The sequence below is a fragment of the Phoca vitulina genome, unplaced genomic scaffold (assembly GCF_004348235.1).
Source record: "Phoca vitulina isolate PV1807 unplaced genomic scaffold, GSC_HSeal_1.0 scaffold4, whole genome shotgun sequence".
Classification (NCBI taxonomy): domain Eukaryota; kingdom Metazoa; phylum Chordata; class Mammalia; order Carnivora; family Phocidae; genus Phoca; species Phoca vitulina.
The window spans coordinates 39,732,669-39,744,681 of NW_022589707.1; the positions used below are offsets into that span (position 1 = coordinate 39,732,669).

The 12,013-nt window shown below is 39.7% G+C and overlaps 1 protein-coding gene across 3 annotated transcripts in view; it reads left to right on the forward strand.

The window, feature by feature from the left end:
• Nucleotides 1-11,763, forward strand: part of CPVL (carboxypeptidase vitellogenic like) — a 127,431-nt gene extending 115,668 nt beyond the window's left edge. For all 3 annotated transcript variants that reach the window (XM_032401870.1, XM_032401871.1, XM_032401873.1), the window contains one exon: nucleotides 10,875-11,763. In XM_032401870.1, coding sequence (XP_032257761.1) covers nucleotides 10,875-10,979 — 105 coding nt within the window. In that variant the 3' untranslated portion in view covers nucleotides 10,980-11,763. The remainder of the gene's footprint in view (nucleotides 1-10,874) is intronic.
• Nucleotides 11,764-12,013: the final 250 nt, after the last annotated feature.

Genomic DNA, 12,013 nt, shown 5'->3' on the forward strand with positions numbered 1-12,013 from the left:
CAGCTAGGCAATGATGCATAATTTTCTCTTAGCTGTTGAGTGGTTTTTAATAATCTATTGAAATTTAACAGAGAACCATTTCATTATGGGAAGTGAATAAATACTAAGAAGACTAACATTTAAAGTATTATCCACACATGGAGAATAGGTTTTAAAAATTAATGATATTTGAGGAACAAAGAGGGAATTGGGGGTTGCTTTTTAAACAGTAGCATTTTGTTGTTTTAATTTGCAGTGTAACCAGATTCACAAAATTGCTTGTGGAAATGTTAAACAGAGCCCCAAAATAAACAAGGTGGAGGGTAGAGTGAAGCAGAGAAAGGGGCAGTGTGAAGAAACAAAATAAAGTTGTCTTAAGATACTGCCCCATTGTCAACTAGACCACGGGTACTCTTTTTGCCTCGGACAGTCTTTGGCTTGGTAGTGAAAACTGTGTGCCTTGTTTTATTTCAACCAATGGCATCATGAAAATGTTGTGCCCGTTGGCATGTCCTGTGTCCTCAATTCCAGGAACCTAGGGACATTTTCAAGTCTGGGGTCCCCTTAGGCTGTGGGTCCGGAACACAGTTCAATCTAGATACCCTCTCTGATTAATAGGTGTCCCACACAGACCAGCTTTGGAATGTCACAGGGGCTCTGATACAAACAGAAACATCCATGAATGCAGTGGTGTGGTCTTGAAACTATTACTGCCAATTATACTAGAATTCTGTGGGGGTATGCAGGAATGGAAGCAGGCAGCAGGACCTTCTCATCTTTCTGCAGATATTTGAAACCTGGCCCATCTGATTTCCTGAGCCAAGATTTCAGAGAAGTTTTGGACCTTACAATTTACTGATCTGAATAGATGTTTCTTTGATTTATTTTGGGAGAGAGAAAGAGTGCTCTAATGTTTCATCTTTCCCCAGGAGAGCCAAAATGTCAGAGAACCAGGGGTGGGAAGGTAAACGGGCTGATCTATAGTGTTTGCCAAGTTCCATGGTGTAAATATTCCTGCCGTGGCTGATTTCAGGCTACCAACATGACACCACCGAGTGTGAAGTTGGGCAGCAATGTACACAATCGGCTGTCCTGGCTGGAGCCATCCCCCACTGCTGTTTGCAGGAGGTAAAACTTGAGCAGGTTGTCTGGCTCTTGTTTCTCTGTTCCCCAGAGGACAATGGGTCGGGCTCTAGGTCCTCGCAACACTCCCAGCAGAGAGCATTTGCTGCTGTAACCCCTGCCCTCTCCTCCCACTGAAAACTACAGACATAGATCATAAAGCTAGATACTGAGTAAGAGTAATTAATGAACTGGATTTTGCTTTTTATCCTCTTGTGGATTTCAAATATAAAGCTGGGAGGAAGTAAAGTTTTGATTACTTTTCAACTGCTTCAAATCCTGGGTTGCAAAGTGGGTTCTTAAAAGGGTGAAAAAGACAGAACAGCTTTTTGCCATTCTGCTAAGACAAGTAAGGTCTTGCTTGCCTGACATTTCTGTGTGGAGAGACAAGGGTGTTTGGCATTGCGAGTGGTAAAGGGGATGGAGGGAAAGAATGGGATGGATCATGGTGTTGGCAGGTTTAAGGGATAAAATTAGTTAAGTCAAGCAGATTGACAGAAGTTTGAACTCATATTCAATCTGCTTTCTTACTTTAATTGGGACCTTTCCCATGAGAAGGAAGAATTCATAGCATAGAAATAAAAAAAGCCTGGAAGAGAAATAGTCTCCCTCCCTAACAATATAATTCTTCCCTCTGAAAAAGTGTAGTACTATCTCTTATATTTATTGGTATTGTAGCTTCTGATCTTTCTCCACTCTTAAAGGGAAAAAATATTCCTTTGACAATAAAAAATGAGAGAATAGAATGATGACTATTGCTTGAGTGCTTAGTATATGTCTATAACAGCACGTGGTGCAAGCTTATTATGTATTTGTGAATTGAGTGCCATGTAATGGTTAATATGCCTTATCTGTTTGAATCCATACAGAAAGTTAAATATTCTTAGAGTGACAAAGCATTCTAGATTGCCTGGCACTTTTTTAGCATTAGCACTGAAAATCCTATGTTCCCAGGAATCCCTCAGCCCAAGGCAAACTGGGACAACTGGTCACCCTAATTCTTACCTTGATGAGAAAATAGAAGCAGTTAAGTCCCTGTGCCAAAGTCACAGAGCTGGACTCAAAACCAGACCTGTTGAATCCTGAGTTCATGCTTTTGACCACCATGCCGAATCACTTCCTACTACTGTGCTTTTAGGTTTCCACCAGTGATAATGATCAAGGGAATTCATACCAACCTTGCTGAAATTAACATAGAGATTCTTGGAGTTAATTTAGAGAAAATTTCCATGACTTTTTTCTTTTTTTTAATCAGAGACATTCATAGCACATTGAAACCTCTAGCTGATTTGGTGAGATGAGGCTGAGATTTGATTGAAGGGTCTTCACCTCTCAGGCATTCATTTTGTACCTCTCTAAAAAGACAGGGTATATTGAACACCAGATTTCTTCTAACTTAAAAGTTCCCTGATTGTCAGAAGTCTGTTTTTCACATTGCACAGAAATGTCTGTGCCATTTATTCTCATCCTTCTATTTCATCGTTTCTTTTGGAGACATAATGCTTTTTCTTAAAGCCACTATGAGCTTGTTGATGATACATTGTTTTATTATCTATTGTTTAATTTTATTCTTTATTAATTTTAATTCTAGTATAGTTAACATACAGTGTTATATTAGTTTCAGGTGTACAATATAGTGATTCAACAATTCTGTACACTACTCAGTGCTCATCATGATAAGTGTGCTCTTTAATCCTCATCACCTATGTCACCCATCCCCCCCACCCACCTCCCCTCAGGTAATCACCAGTTTGTTCTCTATAGTTAAGAGTCTGCTTCTTGGTTTGTCTCTCTCTTTCTCTTTTTTTCCCCTTTATTCATTTGTTTTATTTCCTAAATTCCACATAATGAGTGAAATCATATGGTATTTGTCTTTCTCTGACTGGCCTATTTCACTTAACATTATTATACTCTCTAGATCCATCCATGCTGTTGCAAATGGCAAGATTCCATTCTTTTTTGATGACTGCGTAATATTCCATTGTGTATATATATACCACATCTCCTTTATTCATTCATCTGTTGATGGACACGAACTGCTTCCATAGTTTGGCTGTTGTAAATAATGCTGCTATAAACATCAGGGTATTATCTGTCCTTTTAGAAATTACAACACACATACTGACTTAAGAAAGTTGACTTTGAATTAATGCATTTAGCATTTCCCAGATGTGCAAGTACCTGACAATAACTTAACTCAATTTATGCCACTTTTTGTGCAACTGTGGTCTTTTTTTAAAACTTCTATGTGGTTTATACTCCATAATACATTATTATTATTATTGACATTCATTTGTTTTTATCTACACATGTAAATTCTCAGTTGCTCTTCATTCTCCTCTATATTTTCATGTATCCATAGGTATGATTATCCTTTTGTCTAAAGAACAGTCTTCAAACGTTTCTTTACAGATCTGCCGGCAATACCTTTTTCCAGTTTTTTGTTCCCTTGAAAATATCTTTATGGAGTCATTTATGTGGGAATCCTAGACGACAGCTACTTTCTTTTAGAATTCGAAGGATGCAGAGGCACCTGGGTGACTTAGTCATTTGAGCATCCAACTCTTGGTTTCAGCTCAGGTCATGATCTCTGGGCTATGAGATCAAGCTCCACGTTGGGCTCCACACTCAGCATGGAGTCTGCTTGAGATTCTCTCCCTCTACCCCTCCCTCTGTGCGTGCTCTCTCTCTCACTAATAAATGAATAAGTAAAATCTTAAAAAAAAACAAAATGCAAAAGATACAATTCCACTGTCTTCTAGCTTCCATTGTTTCTGTTAACTAGTCAGCTTTCTTGCTTCTTTGAAATTATTGAAAGTGCAGTTTCTTTTTCTGACAACTTTTAAGATCTTCTTTCTGTCTTTGGTGTTAGCAGTATACCATTATGTGCCCAGATGTGGTTAGTTTTCTCTGGGTTTTTCCAATTTAAGTCCATAGAGTGTCTCAAAGCTGTAGCTTGATGACTTCTATTGATTTGGGGGAGTTTCTTACTCACAATCTCTGTATTTTACTATGTCTTTTGCACTGTGCCTGCCTTCTCTTCTTATTCTAGGACTCCAGTTAAACATAGTTAAATAGTTTGTCATCCCATGGCTTTTTTTCTCTTTTCTGTGTTTTCCATAACTTCTTGAATAATTAGTTCATAGTTATTTTAAAATCTATACCTGATAACTCCAATATCTGGATCCCTGTGGTCTCTTTCTGCCCTCTGCTTTTTCGCTTGGTTTGTAGTCATTTGATCTTATCTTTTGGCATGCCTACTACATCTTATTGAATGCTGGACAAAAATGTATGAAAAATGATGTTATCTTCCTCCAAAAAGGCTTTGATTTTTTTCTGAAAGGCAGTTAACATAGGGGCAGATCAACTGGCTTCAGTCAGGGGCTGACATGGTGATTTGGTTCTGGATTTCAGGTTTGGGGAGGGCCAACCTGCTTCTGGTTTTCACTACTTCTAAGACCTTGTCTCTTGTGGGTCTAAGAGAAAGCCTGTGGTATTTACCAGAGCCATGCCTCCTTGACAAGCCTGCGATTCCAAATTTTATCTTTGGTTTCTTTTGGGTTTTCTTTTGTTTTTATTTTTTGGTCTCCCAAGCACCCTAAGCTCCGCTTAGCTGTTCATCCTTTAATCTGTCGATTTTTGCTTGGCTTCTTGCCAAGAGAAGCTTAGAAATTGGTGAATTTCTCAAAGAGAAAAGCAGCACAAAATGTTTGGTTCACTTCTCTGTGATTCTCTTTTCTCCATAGTGTTGGCCTCTCAAGTTCTGGTTGCTTTCTGAAACTTTCAAACAGCATTCTTTTTTAAATTCAGCTTTTAGTGTTCTTGTGGGGTGGGGTTGGTTTGACACATGCTATTGCTTCAAAGTCAAAGGTGGAAATCCTAAATTATGATATTGTTGCAACTGATTAAGATGGTGTATCTAGAAAGCCCTTAGGGAACTGTCAGCACCGAAGCTATGTATTGATAACTCTAGGGATGTGTCCCACTATGATGGCTACATTTTGGTCAGCTAAAGCCCCTTTCCCCCTCCTGTTCAATAATGCTTTGCTACACTAGAAGTGTACACTGGTAACTCTCAAGTTTTCCCTGAGTGTTTTGGGAGAAGCTCTCAACCTTGTTCTCTAGTTTGGTTTTTGGCGGGGGAGATGGAGGTGTTGTTGAATTTTTTTAAGTGGGTTGCCCCATTCTTTTTTAGGAGGTGGCTGCTAACAAGCTTTGGCTTATTTTTTTATTCTCATTCCCAACTGCCTTTTGTTTTTTTCATATATTCTTTATTTGAGTGCATATTTATTCCATTTCTACTCGTGGTTAGTGTCTGAAAGCGAAAAGGTAAGATTTTGTAAATATGAAATAAGATAAAAAATAATAAAATAACTTTAGTGTAAATCAGAAACCATAATAAGCAAGATTCTTTCCCTGTGTCTGCATCATCCTGTAGTGAATAACAAGAACTATAAACCTATCCCATATTGCCCACCTCCCAAACCTGCCTCTTTTCTTCTTTCTCGGTTAATAGCACCACCTCTTGCAAAACTGCGTGTGTCAGAAGCCTGAAATGGAGTCCCAAAAGTTCATTTTTGCTTTTGTTTCTCTTGCCTTTGGAGATGTGTCTTGAAAGAAGTTGCTGTGGCCGATGTCAAAGAGGTCACTGCCTATGTTCTCCTCTAGGATTTTGATGGATTCCTGTCTCACATTGAGGTCTTTCATCCATTTTGAGTTTATCTTTGTGTATGGTGTAAGAGAATGGTTGAGTTTCATTCTTCTGTATATAGGTGTCCAATTTTCCCAGCACCATTTATTGAAGAGACTGTCTTTTTTCCATTGGATATTCTTTCCTGCTTTGTTGAAGATTAGTTGACCATAGAGTTGAAGGTCCATATCTGGGTTCTCTATTCTGTTCCATTGATCTATGTGTCTGTTTTTGTGCCAGTACCATGCTGTCTTGGCGATCACAGCTTTGTAATATAGCTTGAAATCAGGCAACATGATGCCCTCAGCTTTGTTTTTCTTTTTCAACATTTCCTTGGCGATTCAGGGTCTTTTCTGGTTCCATACAAATTTTAGGATTGTTTGTTCCAGCACTTCGAAAAATGCCGTTGGTATTTTGATCGGGATGGCATTGAAAGTATAGATTGCTCTGGGTAGCATAGACATTTTAACAATGTTTATTCTTCCAATCCATGAGCATGGAATGTTTTTCCATCTTTTTGTGTCTTCTTCAATTTCTTTCATAAGTGTTCTGTAGTTTCTGGAGTATAGATCCTTTACCTCTTTGGTTAGGTTTATTCCGAGGTATCTTATGGTTTTTGGTGCTATTGTAAATGGAATCAATTCCCTAATTTATCTTTCTACAGTTACATTGTTAGTGTACAGGAAAGCAACTGATTTCTGTGCACTGATTTTGTATCCTGCCATTACTGAATTGCTGTATGAGTTCTAGTAACTTGGGGGTGGAGTCTTTTGGGTTTTCCACATAAAGTATCATGTCATCTGCAAAGAGAGAAAGTTTGACTTCTTCTTTGCCAATTTGAATACCTTTTATTTCTTTTTGTTGTCTGATTACTGTTCCTCAAAAAGTTAAAAATAGAGGTAGCCTATGACCCAGCAACTGCACTACTGGGTATTTACCCCAAAGATACAAATGTAGTGAAAAGAAGGGCCACATGCACCCCAGTGTTCATAGCAGCAATGTCCACAATAGCCAAACTGTGGAAGAGGCCAAGATGCCCTTCAACAAACAAATGGATAAAGAAGATGTGGTCCATATATACAGTGGAATATTACTCAGCCATCAGAAAGGATGAACACCCAACATTTGCATCAACATGGATGGAACTGGAGGAGATTATGCTAAGTGACAGAGAAAGTCCAGACATCTGCTCCTGCAAGACCCTCACCAAGTCTCCCCCAGACAGAGCGGCACCCACACTCCCAGCGTGAATTTCCCTCTCTATCTTATCACCTCTAACAGCACAACTGGGAGACCTTTGCTGCCAGGTCCATGTTTCCAGTTCCAGGGAGGATTGTATCTTTTTCTAAAAAAATAAAGTGGAATGAAGCTTTAAAGTGTTTGCATAACCCTTTTAAAATTCATGACACATCTGTTGACCCCTGGAACATCTGGAATACATGAGTTTAGAGGTTTGAGCTCTCATGTGGAAACACCCAACATATACAGTTTCTGATGATGAGACCATTTCTATCCAGGGAGCCTTGGATGAATCTTGTCACATTTAAATACGAAATCACGGCCCTGTCACATTTTGTTACACACCTCTAAAAACCATGGAGTGGTTTGTGACCTTGATTTGTGAGTGGTGAGCAGCTTGGCTATAAACAACAGATTGGTTTTTTGTTTTTTTTCCGGCACTCATAAATTTATTTGAGGTTAACATCGGTAAAATGCTGTCAATATGCTAGGGAACATACTTTAGAATTTTGTGGTGTGTGAAAAAGACTTTGTTCCCAAATGAGCTTTTCTTTCCAATCTTAATGACACCATTCATGATGACATTTGGTCATTACATATGGCAGCCCAGAACTGGACTGGGGGTCAGGCAGGTTACTGAGAAGAATTGTAACACCCAACCTTATCACCTCTTGTTCACCACTTATCACGGTCATAGAATGTGTATGTGTGTGTGTGTGTGTGTGTGTGTGTGTGTGTGTGTAAATACCAGGAAAGTAGATGATCAGGAGAAATACACTAAGGTGAGGCCATGAGTAGGTGTTAAACAAATTTCTGTTTGTATTCTCCCTTGATACAAATAGAGAATTGCCTGGTTTGTCACAGAATGGAAAAGGTTCTTATAAACAGCGGTTTTCAAAGAGTAGTCTTTGGACCAACAGCATCAGCATCACCTAAGAACTGTTAGAAATGCAAATTATCAGGCCCTGCCCTGGACCTTCAGTGCTGGAAAGTCTAGGGGTGCGGCCCAGCAGTCTGTTCTAAGGAGCTCAGGTGTTTTGATGCACATTCTAGTCTGAGAACCTCTGTTTTAAACAACTCCCTGAAACCAAGATTTCTTTTTTTTTTTTTAAGATTTCATTTATTTATTTGACAGAGAGTGAGCACAAGGAGGCAGAGGAGCAGGCAAAGGGAGAGGGAGAAGCAGGTTCCCACTGAGCAGGGACCCCGACGCAGGGCTCAATCCCAGGGTCCTGGGATCATGACCTGAGCCAAGGCAGACCAACTGAGCCACCCAGGCGCCCCCCAAGATTTCTTAATGCTAACGTAGGAACACAGTGTTTTAGGGTAGTTTGATACAAGCATTTTGATCCTGGGTTTTGAGTAGAGATAACTGTTGAAAGAATAATGACAATGGTTAATATTTATTGAGTACCATCCAGGTGCTATGCTAAGTGTTCCATGTACATCATTCCACTAATTGATTGCTCCCGTAATTCCCAACTATCCCAAGAGGTAATACTTTTTTCTCTGTTGTACAGTGAAGGAAACTGAGGCTCAGAGCAGGTAAGTTATTTGCCCAGGGTCACACAGCTTGCTGTGCCTCGAGTCGTGCTCCTGCCCTCCTGAGTCCAGGCCCAGGCCATAAAGCACTATGTTACCCCCCATTAGCTGCAGCTCTGGTCCAGGAGACAGGATGACCATTAGCTCTTGGATTCAGCTTACTGCTGTTCCGGACCATTGCTGCCAGGTTCATTTCCAGTGGAGGCAGCAGCTGGGTTTTGTCACAAACATGACTTCCTTAAGTGTCCTTAGCTGAGCTGAAGTTGCATAGAATCACTCATCAGATTCCTGCCAGAGCCGGAGATTTGGATGAGAACGTACAGGAAGAGAAATCTAGCCTGGGACTGTGGGGGCAACAAAAGTTTTTATAGAGTCACATGCAGGGGCTCATGTCACACATAGGTTGACTTCCAGTCTGTGACAAAGTGAGACACATTGGGTTTCCAGACACAAGCTTGTACGCAAATGGCAGACGGGCTCCTCTGTCATGGCAGCAAGGCACAAATGGCCATTGATGGGTGTGCCATCCAGCAGGTGTTTCCAATTGCGTGGGAGGGTTAAGTACAATTTCACATCTGTAATGGTGGTCTACTTCCCTTACTTGCCTCAGAGGGCTGCTGAGAGCCAGGTGAAATGTTCTATGACTAAGCTATAAAGTTTGGTTCAAATGTAAAGAATTATTATACAAATACTAGGATTTGAATAAAAACACTGGTGTGTGCATCAAAAGCCAGGTCCCAGCTCATTCTCTCAGTTATAATTGAGTGACTTGGACAAGCCTCCTAATAGCTCCATATCACTCAGTCACCGAGGTTGCTAGTGCTCTCTGCAGTTAGTTGTGCAGTGCACAACTTGTGTAGCTGTGAGCTGCAAAGCAAAATTCATCTAATCATCATGATCCCACTTACTGCATAGCAAGGTCATAAGACGCTGGGTTGGGGGTGGATTATTAATATATTAAATGCACTATGTAAATATATGTGTAGTTTTCTTCTGTCTCAATTCCTTCCTGATTGAGGCAGGTAAAACAAGCTATGAAGGGCCTTGTCAAAGGAGCCTTTACTTGCTGATTGTGATTTAGCAGCTAGAACTTACTGAATGTGATCCCTTTCCTGCCTGTGTTCGCTCCCTTCATCCACTACTAACTCCTGCCCATTTTCCACATATGCCATAGGATGTGGCAGACCACACCGCTCTCTCCTGCAGGGGGCCTGCCAACACTGTGTCGGTTCTTTCCCTTTCGGTGTTGAATCACGAAGGCCTCCCCTTGCCCTCTACTTGGGACGTTTGCTGAAACCAGAGGCTTTCCGAATACAGAGACGAGTCCCCCCGACCCTGCCCTTGCTTTTATTTTTTTTCTTTTTTATCAGTATGGCACCAAGCACAAGGGTCTGAACTCACCTTAACTCTAGGTGTTTCAGAATGCTCTATGTATCTTGTTAGGTGACCCAGATATCCGCTGCTATACAAACTCAGCGAGTCTGCACTTAACAGAACTACATTTCATTGTGTGTTAACTTGACATAAAATCTGGGGGAAGTCGACTGATAACCATATTTGACTTTAAAATGTATCAAAAAGATAGGATGGATTAATAGTTGGATAGTGTGAGAAAATGAGTAAAGTGGGTGTTAATGAGAGAATCAGAGTGGTAAGTCTATGAAATTCTTTCAGATTTGCTCTATGTTTGAATTTTTTTCAGAATAAAATGTTAGGAAAAAAGAATGTTCTAATTCTGTGCTACTCAAAAAAATGGCCTTTTAAAAATTTCAGGTGTCAAGGATTTCTCATGTTTGTCGTTTTAATTTTTTGGAGAATCAAAATATCCCCTGTATTAATGGCCAAGACTAATATGGCAGGTAGAGCTCAGTATGAAGGCCACGTGGTTCAGCGGACTGAAGGGGGAGGTGGGTAGATTCCTTCACCCAGTTGGGGTGGCAGAGAGGGCCCCAGGGTAGGTCTTCACACCTTAGGGGCTTCACCAGGGACGAATAACACAGCACGGACTAGCAGACAGCTCACTCCCAAAAGGAAAAAGACAATTTTCAAGTTTCCATAAATGTGAAAGATGAACACATCTTTTTGTTAAATTAAACAGCCACACAAGTGTAAACCTTTCCTACCTTAAAGTACCTATAATTAAAGCTATCAAAACTTAGACAATCAGCATATCCAAAGGCATGGATTGATATAGAATATGTTCTGTATTTCATGGAAGCTTTAAGAATACTTCAATTTGAACTAAAACTTTCCATTCATGTAGAACATCCATTCCTCTAAACTTTTCTTTTTCTTCTCTAAGGTAATTGTTCGAGGTGGAGGACACATTTTACCCTATGACCAGCCTCTGAGATCTTTTGACATGATTAATCGATTCATTTTTGAGAGAGGATGGGATCCTTATTGATGGATAAGCTGCTTTCCTAAAAGAAAGAACATCGAGGGGTTTTAATCTTTGAGAAGAAAATTTCCAAAATGGAAACTGTCCTATAAATAAGAAAATTATCTTTTTATATCTTTAAAATGTTTCCCATCAATAAAAATTTATCCTTGAAACAAGGAAGGTTCTGTTTTGGGGGAGAGGGTTCATTACAAAATTAACTTTAAGAAAATGCTACTCATGAGTAAGAATGACCTCTTCTAACTTAACGGATGGGAAGAATGGATTCTGAGACCCTGTTTCAGATACAAGAGGATATATGGAAGGTTGAGGCCCTGAATGGGAATTTTTAATTCCTTCTAAGAGTAAGTGCAGTAAGTGGATAAAGTTGTAACAGCATCCTGGTCTGTAAATAACAGAAGAGTCTGTCTCATAGTATGCATATGAAAGTGTTTGGTAAGTACACTGGGTAAGAGCATCTAATTATCACTGCAGAGGAATGGGTGCAGTCATAATAGTGGTGGGCAAGACTTTGGAATGTGGAGAGTCTTAGCAAGAAAGGTAGCTTGGAATTCTTTGAAATAGAAATCTTATATATAAAAGTAATAATGTACCAATTGGTGATACGCAGAGGTTCTTACTCAAAGAACACACTGAATCTTTGTCTTTTCTTTCTTTGTTTTTTGCTTTTTGGTTTTTCAGTGTGTTGGCTCATTTCAAGTGTACACGTTTATCAAACAGCCTGCAGGCTGCATTAGTTATGAGCCATTTTAAATTCTGTACTTCTTTAAGCCAAATAAGGAACAAACTGATTTTGTATAATTGTTGAAAATTTGAGACAATCTGGCATCAAAATACATATATTTATAAATATGCATACATTAGTAATTTTCCAACTAAAATACCCCCATTTTGGCACATCTCTCCTGTTTATGAAACATGTGCTCTCACCTCTGAAATTCCCCAGCACGTTTGGCTTTTTCAACATCATTTCTCTCTCATTTTACCCATTTATGAATTGGCTCACTGGAGAACTAAATTTGAAAAGTCAAAGCCTGTTC